The 23,068-nt window shown below is 44.4% G+C and overlaps 1 protein-coding gene across 1 annotated transcript in view; it reads left to right on the top strand.

The window, feature by feature from the left end:
• Nucleotides 1-22,531, top strand: part of LOC147881304 (putative ubiquitin-conjugating enzyme E2 16) — a 34,354-nt gene extending 11,823 nt beyond the window's left edge. Inside the window, exons 5-6 of the mRNA XM_087402433.1 lie at nucleotides 22,086-22,174; nucleotides 22,265-22,531. Coding sequence (XP_087258559.1) covers nucleotides 22,086-22,174; nucleotides 22,265-22,360 — 185 coding nt within the window. The 3' untranslated portion in view covers nucleotides 22,361-22,531. The remainder of the gene's footprint in view (nucleotides 1-22,085; nucleotides 22,175-22,264) is intronic.
• Nucleotides 22,532-23,068: the final 537 nt, after the last annotated feature.

The following is a 23,068-nucleotide window of genomic DNA, read 5'->3' as shown; positions in this document are numbered from 1 at the left end:
CCCTATGACTGTCTTAAGACAGTCATAGGTGTCATATCTTTAATAAAGGGTGGCAATGTGCCTTTACCCCAACAACCTCCCACCTAAAGGCCAATGTGCCTAAAGGGGAGAAAAGAATAAAAATTACAGCAATATACAGTTACTGTATACAAGACCATAAAATAAGAATGGTCTCATCCTAATCCCATGATGTGGCGGCAATGTGCAAACCGCTCTGTAGGCAAGCTCTTAGTGAGCAAATCTGCAGGATTATCATCAGTATGCACCTTCACAAGCTCAAGTCGCTTGTCTTCTAGTACCTCCCTGATGAAATGGTATTTCACATCTATGTGCTTGGTCTTTTGATGAAAGACCGGATTCTTTGCCAACATGATAGCACTCTGACTATCACAATGCAAAACTGGCATATCTCCTGTAATGCCCAAATCTCCCACCAGCCGAGTAAGCCATATTGCTTCCTTGCAAGCCTCAGTGGCTGCAACATATTCAGCTTCAGTGGTTGACAGTGCAATGCATTTCTGCAACCGAGACACCCATGATATAACACCTCCTGCAAATGTGAAAATATAACCGGTAGTAGACTTCCGGTTATCTGCATTCACTGCATAGTCTGAATCTGTAAAACCATGCACCAATGCATCCTGCCTACCATAGCATATGCACAAGTCTTTGGTACCCTTGAGATACCTCAAGACACCTTTCACTGCTTCCCAGTGCCGCTTGCCTGGATTTGCCATATACCTGCTGATGACTCCCACCGCAAAAGCAATATCTGGACGAGTGGCAACCATGGCATACATCAGAGAACCAACTGCAGATGCATACGGAACCTTGGCCATTTCAGCCTTATCATCATCTGATCTGGGGCTGTCCATACTGCTGAGTTTTAAATGTGGAGGCAACGGGATACTAGTAGACTTCCCCCCCTCCATTTTAAACCTCTGCAGTACTTTGTCAATGTACTCCTTCTGTGACAGAAACAAAATTCCCTTGGACCTGTCACGAGTAATCCGCATGCCAAGAATATGGTTTGCATCACCCAAGTCTTTCATGTCAAAAGACTTATGCAGTTGCTTCTTCAAAGCACTAATCTCCTGTTGAGATTTACTGGCAATTAGCATGTCATCCACATATAGAATGAGTAGCATCAAACTGCCATCCTTTGCCCGTTTGGTGTACAAGCAATGATCGGTCTCACACCTATGATACCCTTGGGACTGCATGAAGGCATCAAACTTCTTGTACCATTCTCTTGGCGCCTGCTTGAGTCCATACAAGCTCCTCTTGAGCTTACACACAAGCTGCTCTTTCCCTTTAACAGCATATCCCTCTGGCTGACTCATATAGATCTCATCATGGAGATCTCCGTGAAGAAAAGCAGTCTTCACATCCATCTGACATAAATCCATGTCCTCATGAGCAACAAGAGCTAACACTGCTCTCAAAGTAGTCATCTTGACTACAGGGGAAAATATCTCATCAAAGTCAATGCCCTTCTCCTGCTTAAATCCCTTGGCAACCAATCTGGCCTTATACCTCGGTAAAGCATTTGAATCCACTTTGACTTTGTAAACCCACTTGCATGGCAAAACCTTTCTGCCTGCAGGTAGCTGCACCAAGTCCCATGTATCATTTTGAAGTAGGGAGTCCATTTCTGACTGCATGGCTTTCTCCCACTTCCTTTTCTCTGTTCTTCCCATAGCTTCCTTGAAGCTGGAAGGCTCACCACAATCTGTCAGCATGATAAAATCAGCCACATTATTGGCTCCTGGAACAAACCTGTCAGGAGGCCGTTGTACACGGGTGCTCCTCCTAACAAAATGTTCCGGATTAGGCTGCTGTCTAGCCTGTTCGTCATGCATGACGGGTGGCTGTACCACCATATTTGGCTGTTCTACAGCCCCATTTGCTGGCATATCCAGTGGTGCATCATTGGCAAAATTGTCTGGCTGATTTTCAGCCTGTATACCCTCTTGAACAGGGTTATCTGCAGCAGCCTGCTGCTGCAGATAAATGGGCATTCTTTGCTGTCCGACATCATCATAAATAACCCTCCTGTATTCCACAGGTGGCACGGGTTCTTTGTGTACACTATCCTCTTTAAAGATGACATCATTGCTGCGTATAATCTTGTGTTTAACGGGATCCCATAACCTGTACCCCATTTCACCTTCGTCACCATAACCCATAAAGATGCATCTGGAAGACTTTGGCTCCAGTTTGGTGCGCAGTTCTTTGCGTATATGAGCAAAGCACTCGCAGCCAAACACACGTAAGTGCTTATATGAAGGTGGCTTGCCAGACCACACCTCCTCTGGCACTTTCAACTCCAAAGCCTTGTTCGGCGATCTGTTAATTATGTGAACTGCTGTTTGCACGGCTTCTGCCCAATGCAGCATAAGACAACATACATCGAACCTTCTCCTGAATAGTTCGATTCATCCGCTCACTCACACCATTTTGAGATGCATTATGAGGGGCTGTGAGTTCCTGTTTAATGCCCTTAGCTTCACAAAACTGTACAAAAGCATGTGACACATACTCACCCCCATTATCGGATCTGAGGCATTTCAGCCTGCGACCTGTCCGATTCTCAACCTGAGCGACAAACTTCTTGAAAGCATCTAAGGCATCGCTCCTATGCTTCAAGAAATAGACCCACACTCTGCGTGTGGCATCATCAATAAAAGTAATGAAATACTTTGCACCCCCTAGTGATAGCTGTGGCATCTCACACAAATCAGTGTGCACTAGATCAAGCGGTGCTCTATTTTGGGGAGTTCTCCTCTTATGAGGAGTCATAGAATGCTTGCCAAATATGCAATGATCACAAGTAGGCAAATCTGAAAATGAAAGAGATGGCAGATAACCCAAACGTGACAGTTCTTGCATTCCTTTAACGGACATGTGTCCCAACCGGCTATGCCACAATGAAACCTTTGGCAGCTCGGTTATGGCAACAACATGATTACCTACACTGGAAACATAAAGAGGGTACAAGGTATCACTCTTATAACCCTCAGCCACTACAACCTGGCCATCAGTAATTACCCATTTGGAATCCCCAAATGTGGTGTGATAACCACTGTCATCCAACAAGCCAGTGCTAATCAGATTTTTCTTGATTTGCGGCACATGGCGAACACCATCAAGCATAAATATGCGTCCGTCAGGGAATACTATCTGTATACTGCCAATCCCTGCAATCTGACATGCATAGTTGTTCCCAAGGTGAACAACTCCATGAGTACCTGTGTAGGAAGTAAACCACTCCCTATGAGGCGTAACATGAAAAGAAGCACCTGAATCCAAGAGCCAGGTGTGCATGTCATGGCCATCAACAACCAATGTATGTGCAATTACAGCAGAAGAACATAATACATCATGTCTGTCACTGTCACTGTCCTCTGCTGCAACATTCACTGCATCCAAGTCATCTGTTTTGGCCTTGCCTTTGCCTTTGCTTCCACTGCCTGCATCCTTTGTCTCAGCCTTCTTGGCTTTCTGATCCCGTATAAACTTGAAGCACTTAGACTTCACATGTCCCTTCTTGCCACAGTAAAAGCATTCAATATCCTTTTTGCCACGGGACTGACTGCGGGATTTGGACTTACTAGCAGATCTCCCCTTCTGCTGAGTCCTGCCTCTTTCCTGTACCTGCAAAGCATTTGAAGACTTGCTGCCCGCATTATTCTTCCTGCTCATCTCCTCCATAAGGAGAGAGCTCTCTACATCAGCATACATAAGAGTGACATTTGAATTAGACAGGGTGGTCTTGAAAGTGTCCCAACTCTCAGGGAGGGTACACAACAAGAAAGTGGCCTTGAACTCCTCATCAAGGTTCAACCCCTGTGCAATCAGCTGTGTAAAGATGGCATTGAACTCACTCAAGTGTGAGGTCATAGCTGTACCTTCCTTCATGCGAAGATCAACCAGCTTCTTCAACCAATAAACCTTACTGGCTGAACTCTTTTGGGCATACAACTCTTCTAGCCTCTGCCATAGGCCATAAGAGGTCTTTTCAGCCTGAACATTGAACACAAGAGAATCACTGAGAGTAAGCATGATAGCAGCCCTCGCGAACAAATCTAGCTCCTCCCACTCATCATCTGACATCCCAGATGGCTTGACACCCTTCACCCTTATGGGCTTAGAAATCTTCTTTAGCAGAAGTACATTCAAACACTGTTCTGCCCATAATGCATAATTGTGTGCCCCTTCCAATTTCTTTATGTTCAGAATTGATGATTCACTTCCCCCTGATGCCATATGAGATAAGGAAAGTACCTGACTCCCTGTAAGTCAAAAAAATGACTGAATAAAATTCTGATTTCTCAGAAAAACCTGCTCTATCAAGAGCCAGGAGCGCTGTTTTTATTGTCAAAAAGAAATTTGCAGCAAAACAAAAAATTTCCCTCCAGTTACTGTACCTTCTGACACACTGTACCGTGCTCAAATAGGCATAAAACAGTAATTTCAGAATGCTGCAGCTGTTCCACAAGTGCTGTATCAGTGCATCATCAGCTGACGAAGCACAAAACACTGCTGTCCTGGACACTTCTCCCACCTCAGATGAGGTATTGCACTGATTTTATATGCATAAACCACTTGTCATACACTGTTTTGTTCACTGAAAAGAGGCTCCAGACACTTCAGCCTGTCACAAACCTGCAACAGAGAATGGGACAAATCCCAAGCAATCACCCTTCTGCCAAGGGGATAAAAGGCATCTGAAGGTCTCAAACAGTAACTCAAGTGCTCTCAAGCAAAATCTGGGCAAAAGCCCCTTGATTTGACACCTGTACCAAGTGAAAAAAAACACCTCAACACTGAGGTAGCATACAAAATACAGCGCTCTCCTGGCACTTTCACCTGACAATGCAATGCATAAACGGCCCTGTGTACACAGTAACAATACAGATCCCAAAGTACAAACACTGAAGAGGAAATCTTTTGAGCACTGTCAACGATGGACAGTTAGGGACCGAGTAAACTCGATGCGCCCTGGCCAAGCGTGGCTCAACTGAGATTTTCAAAGTGTCGTACACAGAATGTGACCTGCAAGAAATGTCACTGAATACACTGCGGAAACAAGACCAATGTGGGCACCCTGGCTCCACACTGCCTCAAGGCATACACTGCATAAGCTTCCAGGCAAAAGCCTTTTGAAAATGTCACCCAAAAGCTGAGATTTGCACTCAGCAAAAGCATAAAAGCCCTCTGCAAAATCAAGGCATTTGACCTTCCCGAAACAAGATAACTGTGCAACCACCACACACTGTGGTACTAGTCACCTCAAGCACGAGGGACACGAGGGTACTTGCTGTACCTTCAACACACAGTTTTGAGAACTGAACAACCGGGAATGTGAAGAGCAGAGTGCTCTCTCTTTTTCTTCTTCCCCCAAAAGAAAAATGCCTGCTGTACCTGCTGTACCTGTGCAGGGTACAAATCCCAAAACCAAAAAACGAACTGTACCTCTCTTCCCTTTCTAACACGATTTGACGCAACGACCGTACGGCGGCGTCCGTACAGTACGGCCGCCTGTACGGTGTCCATACGGCGGTACGGAGTCCGTATGCGAGCTCCCCCCCGCGCTGCCTGCACGCGCGCCTGCGCGCCGCCTTGCTCGATGCCCTGCTGCTGACTCCGCGCGCTTTCGCGCGCTGCCCTGCTCTACCCGCGTGCGCTGCCGGTGCGCTGCCTAGCTCTACCCGCACGCGCTGCCTGCTCTACCCGCTGCGTTGCCCCGCTGTGAGCTCACTGCTGCCGTTGCTGAGGGCACGAGGCCCGAGGGGATAGGGAGGGGTAGGGGGAGAGGTAGACAGGAGTGGAGAAGGAGAGGGAGAGGTGAAGGCTCTGATACCAGTTGAGAGGGAAAGAATGAGGGAGAAGAACAAGGGGGAGAGAGTGAGAGAGAGGGGTGACACAAAAGATGTGGGTGTGAAGTGTTGAGCCACACCACAAACTCATAGGTTTTATTAGGATTAGGTTTTTCACCCTATGACTGTCTTAAGACAGTCATAGGTGTCATATCTTTAATAAAGGGTGGCAATGTGCCTTTACCCCAATAACCCTTTTATAGGTGCTTGGTGCCTAAAAGGTGTGCCTATTCGAAGGGGTGTAACCCTTGGAATAGGTGCACCTGTTCATGAAAGGGTGTGTCCCTGTTTTTAAAAGGGGTGTCCCTACATGAATATGTATGTCCTTTTGTCCACGATGGGGTGTGTCCCTTGAGTGAGGAGTCGAGACTCTTCATCAAAAGGTGTGTCCGATGGTGGAAAAGGTGTGTCCCTTGGTTTTGGGACAGCCCAAGCATCTGAAAAGACACGATTTTTGTCGTGTCCATTCACATCATCTCGTGATGTGTGGGAGATGGAGAGGCCATAGATGACTTTAGGCAGGGTTGGCGCTAAAAATTTTTACGCTCATCCTCTCCATCTCTTCCATGCACAATGTGCACGGATATCCTTCTAGCGGAAAAGATGTATCAGATCGGCGCTAGAAGGTGGGGGGCATTTCCTACAGGCAGGAGCGAATTTTGCTCTGATACCACTGTAAGAAATCCTAGATTTACTATATTTAGAAATGTGCTAAGGAACAGAAAGAAGACTGAGATAGTAGAGAACAAGGAATAATTGTATTGCTTGAATGTCTGTAGGGTGGATGTAGTTGTCATCCATACAATTGGGCCTCTCTTATATAGAGAGTGAAGAGTCACACATGAAAAGGTGTGTACTCCAAAGGGTTTGTGCATGAAGAGGTGTGTACCCCTTGTGAAGGGTGTGACCCTTGATGAGAGGGTACATTACAATAGGAATGTCTCTTCAATAGGATGTCCCTTGTGAAGGGTTGTGCCTCATTAGGAAGTGTCCCGTCGAAAGGGCAAGGGTTGTGCCTCTTAGGAAGTGTCCCGTCGAAAGGGCATACCCTTCCACAAGTGTCCATTCATCAAACCATCCATAAGTCTAGAAATAGAGAAAGGAATACGGCACAGATTGTGACAAAGGTGATAAAGACGAAAAATCACCAGTGCATAGATTGCTCGTTTTGACAAATATCAAGCTGATGTATATGCTTTAATATGTTTTGTTTTGACATGAAAAACTAGGTTCTTTGCGGATGCAATGCTGCTTGTGTTGTCAAAGTAGATCACCTAATAAAATGTCAATTTAGTAACCTTCTGAACCAAACTATTTCACATATTAACATTAGTAGATTCTCTTCTACTCCAATTGATCATAAAGCTATTATCGGGTACGTCTTGCTTTGCCATGAAAGGATACTGAGCCAAGACTGAAGGGACCAATGGTACACCTTCTGTCCTCCATACTACCAACCCAATCTGCATTATGAAACCATAAAAGTCTACATTTGTGGATCTATCATATTTGAGTCCATAATTCCGTGTACCTCTGAGATACCAGAACTTGTATAACTACATCTAGATGATGTCTTCTTGAATTCTACATAAAGTGACTCGGAACATCAGCTGAGTAGAGATATCAGGCCTGATAATAGTAATTTTCAATGAGTTGTCTTGTACTGTTAAGGATTTTTATTTGATGCTATCATAATTTGAAAGCTTTATGGTGAAAGTTGGTGAGGTTTACAATCATGCACGCAGAACTGCTTCAAAACTTCTTGAGTATACTTGCCTTGAGTCAGCATAATGCAATATGTATCTCTCCCTATTTCTATGCCAAAGAATATTGGAGGTCTCTCATGTCCATGCCAAAGTTAAATGTCAGCTATCAAGCTTGTCATCGGATCCTGTGATGATCAAGTCATCCACGTAAAGAACAATGACCAAAATGTGCAATGATGATATAGAGAAGAATCTAAACTTGATGGTTGAAAACCTATGCTGAGAAAATGATTGTAGATCCTAGCATTCCAGCACTTAGGCTGGCTACGTGGAGTACTGTTTGGGACAGTTTTTTACGTTGATCTGTCTAAATTCTCTGGAGCATGATACTGGCATTCTCTTGCTGTATAATCTGCTCTGTATTCTTCCAGATCTGAGATTGTCTCTGTCTACTTGTGTGAGTGCGATCTGAGAGCAGTGTGATCCGTGAGAACCCTATTCTGATGCAAGGGTAGTGAGGTGTTTGCTGCCCTATTATCTCTAATGGAGAAGATAGGGGACTGTCTTCAAACCTTGGCCTTGAAATGTGAATCTCACTGTTTGTATCGTGTCTCAATGAGCAAGGCTTTTGTCTTGGCAATGCTGGAAAACTGACAAAACTTACTTGCGGTGTCCAAGTGCTTTGCAAGTCACTCTCAGCTCTCGTAAATAGAACCACATCAATAAACAAGCCAAAACATGGAGAGGGGGCATCCTTGTTTGACACCAATTTCACTGCATATAGAAGGTCTTTCATTTGAATTTGAATCATCTACTAACATCCTCACTACTTCAGCCAATACAACCTCAATGCATCTTCTTTCGGTCCCAGCTTTTACTATGCCAAATGGTTTCCTCAAATCTATGGGGCAACAATAGAGTGCATTGGTTGAACCGTGTCCCTTTTGCTACTTCTCTTGTCAAGATAAAATTCTAGAATTGTACCATACAACTTCACCATTAGATTGCAAACCTTGCTTGTTCTGTGATTCCTTGCATCTTTGCTATCGTTTGTAACTCCTTTGGGAAACCTTCTTCTACTCCCTTGTTCACCACCACCCCTCCGGCCCATTTCCACATCTCTGCAAGGATGAATATATGTGCATGCATGACACACGTGCTAGTGTGTGTGTTAGAAATGTTGCTGCCCCACCTGTGAGCCCCCAATTCGAGGGGACAAGGGGGCAGGAGACTATAGGGGGATGGGGCTGAGAGTACCTGACTTTCAGGAGGCAGTACGCGGCGTGGAATTGCGCCAGCAGACAGGGGAGAGGCTGGAGCAGCATGGAGTACACTTGGGGGCCTGGCATCAGCAACCCAAAAGGCCCACAGAGGGGGCCTATTTATAGGCCAGACCAGCCTGGTCTGGTTGGCCCATATTCAGCCCCAAAAGGGGCCCTGACCTGGTCGGTGCAGTTGGCTGAAGCCGACTGGCCAGGTCGGCCAGTTTGAGGGCTCCAGGCCCTCCTATAAAAAGCCCCCACTCCCCCCTCAATTCTCATCACTTGCGCTGACCAGCCTTGCACCGGCAAGCACGCAGGGAGAGGAGAACACTCAGCTTTTGTTGACAGCAGCCTTGCTGTCCTCTATGCTCATCTTTGAGCTTTTGTCTGCCCACATCTGTGGAAGAATAAATATCTGAGTTTTGTCTCAATCTCTCTCTATCTCTTTAAGTGTTGTTTGAGATGCGATCGGGAGTGTGAGGAGTGAGTGATTCTATCCTCTACTTTCCAACATGGTATCAGAGCAAGGTTTCCAGCTCTAGAACGGAGTTCCTCAGCAAGAAGGCGACTCCAATCAACACTCAGGTTTGCTGCGCGGTCAAGTTCTCTACTGCAAATTCATTTTTCAGTTTGCTGTTCGCTATTACAGCAAGGATGGAGGACAAGGATTCAATTGTTGCCTCTTCAGCCCCTCCAGATTTCTCTCATTCACCATCCCGAAATTTGGAGAGTCAAGGAAATTAGATGGGTCGAACTACCCAATCTGGAAGGTGAAAATCCGGAGTCATTTAGTGGCTCGGAAGTTGTGGACGTTGACAACGGGGGTGGAGGCAAAGCCGGAAGATATGTTGGACAACAAGGTGAAGATTCTCATTCCAGTAGATGGAGAGGAGCTTGAAAATTGGGAAGTTAGAGATGCCCACTTCCTAGTATTAATCATAGGGACCACGGCGGACTCTGTTCTTCTGCACATCCAGATGGCTGGGACGTTTGTAGAGGCGTGGGCTATTATGAAGGATTTGTATGAAACAGATAACACATCTCGTATCTTGCTTCTTCAACATCAACTGTACAATCTGGACATGAATGAGGGGGACAAAGTTCATGATCATCTGACAAAAGTTAAGGTGGTAAGGGACTAGGTCACTGTAGTTGGTGAGAAAGTGACTTAAGGCATCTAGTAGCTACCTCGCAGTTTCAAGAGTTTCGTGACTATGGCCACTGCAAGACAGAGGACCAAGCCTCTCACCTACGAGGAGCTTGGCCCTTTACTATTGCAGGAAGAGGCTCGGGAAAAGCTATTTACTCAATCGGACGAGAAGGCTCTCGTGGCAAGGGACAAGCCCGGCAAGGGTAAGTTCAAAGACTCCAAGAACAACAAGATCGAGGATGCTGAGAAAAAGAGGTAGATGAAGTGCTTCTACTTGTGAGAAGCTTGGTCGTTTTGCTAAGGAGTGCCGCAAGAAGAAGGCGGACCTCAAGCGAAAGGAGGAGTCCAAATCCAAGGAGGAGCCAAAGATCGAATCGGCAAACGTCACGACTGGCGTTCTCTTCATCATCAATGAGTATTGCTCCGCCTATGCAGTCAGTGCAAGAAAGGAAGGTTGGTACGTGGACAGTGAAGCTTCAAAACACATGTCCAACAAGGACAAGGAGTGGTACAAATCCATGGAAGGTAGGCATCCCGATTCCAAGGTCACTGTGGGGGATAACCGGACATGCCCTGTGAAGGGTGTTGGTAGTATTCCATTCATCACGACTGCAGGAAATGAGGAGCTGATTTTTGGTGTATTGTATGTACCGAATTTGTGCAAGAACCTTTGGTCAGTCAGTCAGTCAGATGGACAAGCACAATATGCCGATCTTATTCGACAACGGCAAAGTCACTGTCACATCCAAGGCAAATGGAAAGGTGGTGGCCCAAGGAGTCGAGGAGCATGGGCTATATCGGCTCAACGCTCTATTGGTGCGCGAGGACTATGGCAGATTCAAATTGTGGCATGAGTGGTTTGGTCACGTCAATTATGGCACTCTCGTCGAGATGCAAAAGTTAAAGATGGCAGATGGACTTTCACGGATTGCAAGCAATGATCGTGTTTGTAGGGCTTGCTTCGAGGGCAAGCAACACAGGGACAATTTTTCACAGGAGACCTCATCATGGGCCAAGAAGCCGCTCGAGTTGGTTCATTCCGGCAGCTGCGGCCCAATGTCAACAAATTCATTCACAAATTGGCGGTATTCTCTTTTATTTGTGGATGATTTTAGTCGCATGACGTGGGTATTTTGCCTGGCCAAGAAGTCTCAGGCTTATGAGAAATTCAAGGACTGGAAGGCCCAGGTAGAGGTGGATTTTGCAAGAAGCACGGGATTAAGAGATAGCTCACTACAGCTCACACATCTCAACAGAACGGAGTTGGTGAGAGAAAGCACAGGACTGTCACAGAGACAGGTTTGACCATGTTGCGAGGGAGGAATCTCTCGAAAGCTTATTGGGGTGAAGCCGTGAACACTGCCGTTCACATCCTCAACAGAACCAAGACCAAGGCTGTTGATGATAAGACTCCATATGAAGCTTACAATGGTAAGAAGCCAACAATATCTCATTTAAGGATTTTTGGCTCTAATGCATTTGTTCATGTGCATAAAGATAAGCGGACGAAGCTTGATTCCCATAGCCGAAGATGTATCTTTGTGGGATACAGTGAAGAATCCAAGGCCTATCGTCTTTTTTATCCGAAAAAGAAGAAGATCCTTATCATCAGGGACGTGATCTTTGAGGAGTCAGAGCCACAGCCTACAACAGAGGTTCATGAACTTTTGTCATTACCCCCACCCAAGGTCACCATCCAAGAGGTGGAGACGACTGAAGACCCCGAGGAGGAGGAGGAGGAGCAGGCTATTCCAGAACCGGCTCCCAAGGCGACTCCAGCAGAGGCACTTCCATAAGAGAAGAAGCTACCTCAGTGGTATTTGAAGACTTTAGTAGACTCACGGGTCACGGACATTCCCGAGAGCAGTTTCGGAGTACGGCGGTCACAACGCAACATGAAGACTCCCTCAGTGAACTACGCTATGGTGGCTCAGCTTGAGGAGCCCCCTTCCTTCGAGGAAGCGAAGGATCTTCCAGAATGGTAGGAAGCCATGCAGGCAGAGATGGATGTCATTTTGAAAAATGACACCTGGGATTTAGTGTCCAAACCAACCAAGTGGAAGGTCATTGGGACTAAATGGGTATACAAGCTTAAGTTCAAGTCAGATGGGGGCTTGGACAAGTACAAAGCGAGATTGGTGGCGAAAGGCTATGCACAATCAAAAGGACTTGACTTCGACGAGACCTTCGTGCCCACATCCAAGACGGTGACCATTCGGACAGTCATTGCCTTGGCTGATCATCACAGTTCGCCTATTTTTTAGAGGGATGTCAAGTCTGCATTTTTTAATGGAACCTTGGAGGAGGAGGTATATGTGGCACAGCCACCGGGATTTCAGATTCCAAGATCCCCATCAAAAGTATGCAAATTGAAGAAGGCCTTATACGGGCTGAAACTGGCCCCCAGAGCTTGGTACTAGCGGATAGATGTTTTCTTTTAGAAGATCGGGCCCAACGGAGTCCTTCAGAAGCAAATCTTTATCTCGACACAGAGGGGGATTTATGGCGGCTGGTATTGATTCTATATGTGGATGACCTCATCATTACAGAGGATCATACGAAGAAGATTGATCAGGTCAAGAGACTTCTCATGGAGGAGTTCGAGATGACTAACTTGGGCATACTTCACTACTTTTTTGGGATTGAGGTGAAGCAAGGAAAGAGCTGTATCTTTATTTCACAAGAGAAATATTGCAAGGAGCTGCTCAAACGCCTTCAGATGGAAAATTGCAAAGCAGCAGTGACTCTCATGGAAACTGGTCTAAAGTTGAGTGTGTGTGATCCATCTCAACCGGTTGATTCATCTCTGAATCGACGCATGGTGGGGAGTTTGCTTTACCTCACCAATACTAGACCGGATATTTCCTACTCAGTTGGATTGCTCTGTCAGTTCTCTGCCACACTCAAGAAGGCCCATTGGGACGTAGGTATGAGGGTGCTAAGGTACTTGAAAGGTACCTACACCTATCGCATCACTTATACGAGAGGCATTGAGTTGGGAGGTTTCTGCGATAGTGATTGGGCAAGTGATATTGATACCCGGAGATCGACTTTTGGATATTGTTTCTTACTCTCAGCAGGAGCTATGTCATGATTGAGTAAGAAACAACCTACTATCGCCCTTTCATCTACAGAGACGGAGTATAGGGCTGCTTGTACAGTGGCATGCAAAGCATTGTGGCTCAGGTGGATCTTGGAGGAATGTGACCCAAGAAGATGCGGCGGTGGTTATTTGCGACAACTAGAGTTGCATAGCAATTGCCAACAACCCGTGTTTCACGCACGGATGAAGCACATCGAGGTCCACTACCACTTTGTTCATGAACTCATCGACGAAGATGTCATAGAGTTGATGTACTGCCCAACCAACGACAACATCTCGGATGTCTTCCCGAAGGCGCTTCCCAGGGAGCAGATGGAACACCTCATTCGACGCATGGGGATCAGCCCACAGTTGTGCCATTGAGAGGGGGTGTTAGAAATGTCACTGCCCCACCTGTGAGCCCCGGGCAGGAGACTATAGAGGGATGGGGCTGAGAGTACCTGACTTTCAGGAGGCAGTATCCTGCGTGGAATTGTGCCAGCAGACACGGGAGAGGCTGGAGCAGCATGGAGTACACTTGGGGGCCTGGCATCAGCAACCCAAAAGGCCCACAGAAGGGGCCTATTTATAGGCCAGACCAGCCTGGTCTGGTCGGCCCATATTCAGCCCCAAAAGGGGCCCTGACCTGGTTGGTGCAGTAAGCTGAAGCCGACTGGCCAGGTCGGCCAGTTTGAGGGCTCCAGGCCCTCCTATAAAAAGCCCCCCACTCCCCCCTCATTTCTCATCACTTGCACTGACCAGCCTTGCACCGGCAAGCGCGCAAGGAGAGGAGAACACTCAGCTTTTGTTGACAGCAGCCTTGCTGTCCTCTGATTATCAAGCAGGGGTAGTTTTGGTGAGCTCTTTAAAGAGATTATTTTTAGGGCAGCATAAGGCATGGTATGAGGGGTTACTTCTATTGCTTTTGCAGTGTACAGCGTGGCCATATGTAGTGGCCGCTTTTCTAACTGGTCTGAACCCCCTTATAAATAAAGTTGTGGATAGAATTGCCCCTCCTTACACCCACACTCTGGGGGGGAGGTCCCCGCTCCCTAGCTTAGCTGCAGGAGGTCCTAGTGCAGGGAGTAGGCATTCAGAAGCAATAGAGATTATGTACCGTGCAAGTGGTGCAAGCGCATGATCTAGCACCAGATCAAATAGCATTTCTCTTATGGAGAGAACCGAATGAGGGAGGGAGACTAGAATATGAAGAAAGCAGCAAGAAAAGCTAAAGTGAAGAAAAGCATAAAAATGAAGCTCTCTCTTTGAATTTTGTTTTTGGTTGTGGCGATTCAAAGCTCAGTAAGCACTGGGTTTACTCGAGAGATTTCCGGAATCTTTGAAAACCCAGATGGCAGCTTATGCTTGGGTACTGATGAGAATATAAGCGTAGCTATGCTTACTAAGTCCTTTTTCCTTGTCTTTCCTTTGTTCTTTTGTTTGTTCTATACAAAATGAAGCTTTCTTGCAAGTGCTTGTCTTGTGACCCTTCTACTGGTGGTATGTTCTCCTTTGGTGGAATCCCTCCACTCATGACACTGTATCGTGACCCCTCTACTGGTGATATGTTCAAGAGATCTAGATCTTATCCAAAGTGTTCTTTGTTGGCATCCGTGCTTTCAACTTTGGAACATCGATATTGTGCTTTCTTCTCTTGTGCAGGTGATGACATGGAGTTGACAGATTCCTACTCAAATTAGGCATGCAACGTAACACACAGCTTGTTCATGAGCTCTCCTGGGTTGTATAGAGCCTACATACTTCCAATGAGCTGTCTCCTCCCTCCATGAGCTGCTACACTATAGCCAAGGGCTGCTACCTCTACAAGCTGCAGCACTCTCTCTTGCTGCTGCAGATCTTCTTTAGGCTACTACAGGTCTTTTTTGAGGGTGGTGTCCCACATACCCTTGCTGCTATTGCAGACCATCTATATGTCGGCTGCATATCTTCTTTGAAATAATGCCTTTCTTTGTCTTGCTAATGGCTGTGACCTCCTGGGCTTTGCACTTATTACATGTACTGTGGCTATGACTGTTTTATTGCATGCACAATGAGCAAGCCATAGCTGAAATGTTGTCCTCTTTTGGCACTCTGAGGGTGGTCTGAGACTTAACACAACCAGAAAGGGTGCCTTCCGATTATTTAAGATTATGTGTTGCTGTCAAAGACAGTTAGCTGTGTTCAAGCATTGATTCCAATGGCAAACCAGTTGTTTATACTTGCTGTGTTTTGGATTATATACACCTGTTTTTTCCTCGTTGAGTGGTATATCGGTATGGTGAGATAGAGATTGCTTTTGAAAATCAGTTTACATGAGATTCCTTGTGAAATTTAGTTTACATACGAAGTTTAGAGCTGTAAATAGAATTTTACTTCGAGCTTCGCTCCTCAAGCTTATAGAGGGTTTGTCAGCTACAATTGATTATTTCTAGAGGCTTAAGGAGGGACTATTTGTGGTTAATCTTCTCAATATCAATATTGCCAAAACTCTCTAATCTGGGTGCTGAAGGATAGGAAACCAATGAATCCTGAGCTTCCATGTCGGGGGAGAAATGTTGGACTCGTTATGCCCTGTGCCTCTTTGGTTCGTGAAGTGAGTTATTCATTTCTCTTTTACTAAGATGTTGATATATGCCTGGTTCACACCACTCAAGACACTTTAATGTTAGGACTCCCTCTCATCTTGGGTCTATATTTCCATACCAATGACTTTGTCCTAAGATCGGGAGCCATTAGAATGGTCCTAGATGTAATTTTCACATGCTACAATTGGCTCTGTCTAATTTGATTGGATTCATTAAGCATGATTTCCTTAAGATTTGCCATCTTCAAATAATGAGAGTGCATTATACCATAAGCTGCTTGTCACCTTCTATGCCTAGTCCATAGAGGCTCCTAGATGACTTTATCCAAGTATACAACAATCTGATTTACTGGGAGAAAAGTAATGCCTTTTCCAAAATCTATAGAAATCTCACAAAGCAGCGGCGTTTGGAAGTCCATAAAAGGTGAAATAGACTTCAGTTGGTGTTACGCTCAAGTTGAGGCAACATGACCTCGGAAGGGTTAGTCGACATTTTCCTTTGTAAAGGATCAATGTTTGTATTATATTTATTTGGGCTTCATGTAAATGGTCAAAGGGGTTAATGTCAAGGTCCTTGATGAGGGTGACAAGGCACTGACTAGATGGGTCTAAGGCTATGGGTCTTAAATGCATTAAGTGGGAAATGTGCCTAGGGGCAAGTGAATAAATTGATATTCCAAGAGAGGGGTAGTAAATATGCATTTAAGAGGTATCCTAGAATGAAGACGTGGCATACTAGATCCATCTAGGGAATTGGGGCTTGGTGGAATATGCAAGCTGGAGCTTTCACGTAGGGTGTTGTTCTGAGAGTTTGCTACCACCGAGATTGACTGGGAGGAAAATCTGAGTGCCTGTCCCATGATTGAACGTTGAATTGGCAATATGAAGCAAGTTCAAGTATAGTGATCGTTAGATTTGGTATCATAGTATGTCTGCTAGACCATCTCGTGAAGAGAAGGGTAAAGCTCCAATGGAGCCTGAATCCAGTGTTCGTACAGTCGAGCCTAGGAGGGCTAAGGTGCCTAATATTGCCAATTGTAGGCCAAGAAAGTATTCTGGTCGGATGTCTGACCGTAGTTCCGATATCACAGAGACCTGGTTATACAAATGGGACGAGGCCTTCGCCATTTGTGAAATTAGGAATGATATGAAGAAAATCCGCGAGGCCACCCATATGTTTAATGAGGCAGCAGATAAGTGGTGGATAAGACAGCATAAAGATGAAGTGGCATCCACTACTTGGGAGGGGTTTAAAAAAGAATTTAGAAAACACTTCTTACCTCTTGACGAAGCATCTCGAGCTTGGGATCAGTATCGAAACCTTCGTCAGAGAAATTTATCAGTGGCAGAATACACTGATAAGTTCAGAGAAAGTGTAATGAAAGTTTATGAACCTCTACCTCAATGAGTCCAGGTAAAAGATTTCATCTTTGGATTGAATGATCGGATCAAGATGGAAGTTCGGGCTAAGTATGGGAACACGCTAGATGAAGCAATTGCCATAGCCTTGAACTATGAGGATGCCAAAGGGAACAGACTAAGTGGGTTTGTGCAGGTTGGGACTCGGTATGAGTACCTAAAGAAAACGGGGTTTAAGAAGAAGTGGATTACCAAAGGGAATGCCTCACAGCCTAGTGGTCAAGCCAAGTAGGCGAAGCCAGTTGAGACTCCTAAACCAAGTACCACCATTGGAGTGAAAAGAAAAGTAACACCAATGGCAGCTCGGGCTTGGTCGAAGTCTTCTTTGAACTCAGAGCAAAGAGAAAAAGCGAGGAGAGAAGACTTGTGTTTTGGATGCCTTCAGCCTTATCAATGGAAAGATTGTCTATGAAACAAAGATCGTTGGATGGCTGAGATGTTGATCTCAGAATGCGACGTGGAAACGAAGGAAAGTCTCAGAGCAGAACAGATGCAGATTCAGCTAGCAGGATCTTCTCAAAGGTTAGTACCTGTTTTGTTATGTGTATCTGTTGCTAAGCTAATAACTAATGCACCTGATAATGTCCTATTAAAGCCTGCAGCAACGGGGTATACAACCTTTAACGATACGGAGTTAATTAAGATGAAAGGGCAAGTAGCCAATCATGATGTCATTGTGTTGTTTGACTCAACGTCAACACACAATGTAATTAACTCCAAGCTTGTAAAGAGGCTGAAATTAAAGACTAGTCTATCTGACTATGCATATATAGTCAGAATGGCGGACGGAAGTTCAACTTACAAGAGGCTGAAATTAAAGACTAGTCTATCTGACTATGCATATACAGTCAGAATGGCGGACGGAAGTTCAACTGAAGTATGGGACTAAAGGGTTACCCAGTTGGAACTTTGAATTCAGGACTATATTATATAGAGAAGTTTGATTTTGACAAAGCTTGCTCACCAGATATAGCCCTAAGTAAGGCTTGGCATTCTAGGAAGAATCCAGCCATAGATTGGAAAAAGCACATTTATCAATTCAAGATGAATGATGTGCTGTATGTCTTACGAGGTGAAAAAGATATACCTCAAGGACCGTTGGTTTTCGTAATGGAAGTTTGAAAAGCTTAAGAAGAGTTTTTGTTTCTTTGTACAGTATCGGTAGAGCTGATTGATGGTTCTTCGGCTAGCGCTAATGTTACCCAAAATGGAGAGATGGCCAAGCTGGCTGATCAAATAGCAAAGGAGTTCTCTGATTGTTTTAGGGATGAGTTATCTTATGGGTTACCTCCAGAGCGGAATGTTCAGCATAAGATTGAAATAATCCCGGGGGTAGAACCTGTAAATAGACCTTCCTATCGATTAAGTTTTACCGAAGAAGCGGAGGTACGAAGACAATTGGAAGAATACCTCAAGTTGGGGCAGATTTAACCCAGTTTCTTACCTTTTGTTTCGCGAGTGATATTAAAAAAAAAGAAAGATGATACTTTTCGCCTCTGTATAGATTATAGAGCATTGAATAATATCACTATTAAGCACAGGTATCCGATGGCTCGGATTGATGATTTGCTAGATGCGTTACATGGGGCCGTAATTTCCAGTAAGATAGATCTTAAATGTGGCTACCATCAGATCCGTATTAGAGCCGAGGATGTACATAAAACCGCTTTTAGAAAGCATGTTTGAATATTATGGGTTTTTGGTAATGCCGTTTGGACTTACCAATGCTCCAGCTACATTCGTCATGCTTATGAACGCTTTACTATGCCCGTATATCAGGAAGTTTGTAGTACATTTTATTGATGATATTCTTGTGTTCAACAAAAGTATTGCTGAGCATCACGAACACTTAAGAATAGTGTTCAATACTTTGAGGAAAGCCAGTCTTTATGTAAATAAAAAGAAAATTGTATTGTGTATGGGAAGACTTGAATATTTAGGATTCATTATTACTCCTGAGGGGATAGAAATGGATCCAAAGAAAGTGGCTGCGATATTGACTTGGCCTATCCCTTAGAGTTTAACCGCTTTGCGATCATTCTTGGGATTTGTTCAATTTTATCGAAGGCATATCAAAGGATATTCCGAGATAGTATCGCCATTGATTGATCTGACCTCAGATAAAGTACCTTTTATATGGGGACAGAATCAACATGAAAGTTTTAACATTATAAAACAAGCTGTGGTCTTAGGACCGGTGTTAAAAATAGTTGACCCCCAGAAACCGTTTTTCCTTGAAACCGATGCTAGTGGCATTGCGGTAGGAGCAGTTCTTTTCCAAGAGGGAAGGCCAGTAGCCTTTGAAAGCAAGAAGCTTTCTCTCTCTCAACGAAATTGGCCAACTCATGAATTAGAGTTGTATGCTGTTATCCATGCTCTGAAAACATGGAGACATTATTTATATGGATCGGAGCTTTATGTTTATGTTGATCATGATACTCTGAAACATTTTTATAAACAACCTGACTTGAGAGGCCGCCAAGCTAGGTGGGTAGAACTCATGCAGGAGTTTAACTTGACGATTCGGTACCGAAGAGGGAAGGATAATAAAGTTGCTGATGCGTTGTCACGCATTATGCATAATATGAGTTTCACAATATTAGAGAGTGCTCTAATGACCGAGATTAGAGAAACTCAAAAGGTGGACGAGTTCGTCTAGAGCCTTTGGCCTAAGGCTCATGTATTTAAACTCGGGAAAAAGGGTGACCTGGCATTCAGAAAAGGGTGACCTGGCATTCAGAAAAGGCTAGACTTATGTAAGATATACCATAAGAGATGGTATGCTGAAAAGAAATGGCAAGGTAGTAGTACCTAATCAGAATGATCTCAGGCAGAGAGTCATTCAACAATGCCATGATAGCCCATGTGCGGGACATTCAGGAGTCGAGAAAACATATGATCTCGTGAAGCGAGATTTCTTTTGGCAAAAAATGAAAAAACATATTCATGAATATGTGACACGTTTTTTTTCATGTCAGGTAAGTAAGGCAGAGTAGGTGAAGCCACTCGGACTTTTACAACCTTTGGAAATACCAGTAGGTAGGTGGGAGAGCATTTCCATGGACTTTATTGTAGGTCTGCCTACGATACAAGGTGGATATGATTCTATCCTTGTGGTAGTTGATCGTTGTATCAAGATGGCTCACTTGATTCCAACTAGAGAGTTTGTTAGTGCCCCGCAAGTGGTGGATTTGTTTATTAAACATATATTGTGTTTGCATGGATTACCCAAATCCATAGCGTCAGACAGGGATGTCAAATTTACCAGTCATTTTTGGACTCCAGTGTTTGAGACACTAAGGACTGAGTTGGGAATGAGTAGTGGGGATCATCCAGAAACGGATGGTCAGATAGAAAGAATTAACCAAATTTTAGAGCATATGTGTCATTGAGGCAACATACATGGGACAAGTGGTTGCCACTATTAGAATTTGCCTACAATGATAGAAAACATTTCTTTACAGGGTTCAGTCCGTTTGAGCTGAACTATGGTTATAGACTAGCGAATCCAATTACAGTTGGAGTACCTCAGAAAGTGTCTAGTGCCTCGAACTTTGTGGTTCAGATGCGGGAGATGCTAGCACTTGCGAGAGCTAACATCCGCCAAGCTATGGATAGAGCTAAGGCGTACGCGGATGAAAACAGATCCGTTAGAGAATTTAAGGAAGGAGAAGTTTTTCTCAGAGTTCTTTCGCACTATAAGTCTTTGACTGTAGGAGAGTGTGCTAAGTTATAACCCGGATATTGTGGGCCGTGGTTAATTCTAAAAAGAATAGGCAAGGTGGCCTATAAATTAGAATTACCACAGGGTTGTAAGGTATACTCAGTGTTTCATGTTTCTCGTTTAAAGAAAATTTTGCATACATGTGACTCACTAATCGAGGGTATTGTTTTGTTTTAGGAGATAGAGGATAATGCAGGACACAAACCAACAAGAATCCTGGACCGAGGAACAATGCAAGTATGCAATCGAAGATACCCACGGTGTTGGTTGCATGGCATGATTTACCTCTATCAGAAGCTACCTGGGAATCCGTATACCAGTTACAGAGAGTGTTTCCAGACTTTATGATCAAGGACGCTGATGCCTGAAGAGGGAAGGAATGTTATGCTCAAGTTGAGGCAACATGACCTTGGAAGGGTCAATCGACATTTTTCTTTGTAAAGGATCAATGTTTGTATTATATTTATTTGGGCTTCATGTAAATGGTCAAAGGGGTTAATGTCAAGGTCCTTGATGAGGGTGACAAGGCACTGACTAGATGGGTCTAAGGCTATGGGTCTTAAATGCATTGAGTGGAAAATGTACCTAGGGGCAAGTGAATAAATTGATATCCCAAGAGAGGGGTAGTAAATATGCATTTAAGAGGTACCCTAGAATGAAGACACGTGGCATACTGGATCCATCTAGGGAATTGGGGCTTGGTGGAATATGCAAGCTGGAGCTTTCACGTAGGGTGCTGTTCTGAGAGTTTGCTACCACTGAGATTGGCTGGGAGGAAAATCTGAGTGCCTGTCCCGTGATTGATCGTTGAATTGGCAATATGAAGCAGGTTCAAGTATAGTGATCGTTAAAGTTGGGATGCCTTAGTAGCTAGTACCTGCTATGCTTTTAGATCTTGTGGGGTGACTGGTATGAGGTTAAAACTGCACAATTTTTGTGTTCAGTGGATGAGTTCATACATAAAGATACAGATATATGTATGTATGCATGCATGCGTGTATAAATATAGGGAGAGTGGTTGTAATGTGTTCAAAAAAAGGTTGAACGTGAAATATGCAGACAGCCTATTTAGCAAATTGATGAATGAATGTGTTGTTTTGCCTGAAATTTTTCATTAGTTACTGTTGTTTGGAACATTTCCTAAAATCACTGTTTTTGCACATTTCATATTGGAAAACATTTCTACATTAACTATTTTTATATTGGGTGGATGATAGGTTTTTAAGCAAGCAAGGGTTTTTTTGGGTTTAATCCATCTGCTACTTTGATGAAACAGATATTTTGTACGATTCTTGGTCACCAGCAATGACTGTCAGCTCCATTTGTATCAGCATACTCTCAATGCTTTCCAGTTCTACTGTTAAGGTATCCTCGCTGTGGCAAACATTTTATGTTTCTACATTCTATGACCATGATTACATCAAATAAAGTTTCTGCTTTTAATTGTGATTGCAGGCGAGGCCACCAGACAATGATCGCTATGTCAGGAATTGCAGGAATGGAAGATCTCCCAAGGAGACACGCTGGTGGTTTCATGACGATAAAGTATAAATACATAGTACCTGGGATATTTGGCTCATGTATATACTCCTTCATTTGACTAGGGAATCTACATTATATAAATTGAAGCGACACTGAATTTAGGAGGTTGTTAGGTTGAGTGGTTTAATGAGCTCTGATGTTTTGTATATTATCAGCATGACATTAGATATATGCTTGAGATGCAAGGCTACTGATGGATTCACCTTTACTTAAATGGAGTTTATGTAGTCCATTCTTAGGAGTTCTTAAGGGAGATAGACCAGCCAATCATAAAGAGTAAGTAAAGACAGGATTTCACGTGTGTGTGTGTGTGTGTGAGAGAGAGAGAGAGAGAGAGAGAGAGAGAGAGATGGCTGCAAAAGGCCAAGATTGAAATCCTCTTGTGGGGGAGCTAGATGTGTCTAGCACATCCTAGAGGATCTATAATTGAAATTGCACCCCACAGTGAGAGTGCGTCTGCCTCGAAGGTAGATGGTCATGTATTTTCGTAAGTGAACTTTGTATGGGCTCGATCAAGATCTTTTTGGGAATCCCGTGTCTGAAATATATCAGAAATCTATTGCTGGTGTCGTCTGCTGAACCCGTGAGGTTATGAGTTGGCTGGCACTTTGATGCTCTATGAGGCATGAGGGCACGTTGGATGGGGTGAGGGCTCGACGTCATGGGCCCAGCCTCCTGCAAGTGTGGCATCTTTAGAGAGAGGGATCTACATTTTGC

Source organism: Dipteris shenzhenensis, chromosome 31, assembly GCF_047967505.1.
Source record: "Dipteris shenzhenensis isolate YYH24624 ecotype China chromosome 31, Dip_SZ_1.0, whole genome shotgun sequence".
Lineage (NCBI taxonomy): Eukaryota > Viridiplantae > Streptophyta > Polypodiopsida > Gleicheniales > Dipteridaceae > Dipteris > Dipteris shenzhenensis.
The sequence above is the reverse complement of the archived record's forward strand: the minus strand, read 5'-3'. Positions and strand labels throughout refer to the sequence as shown.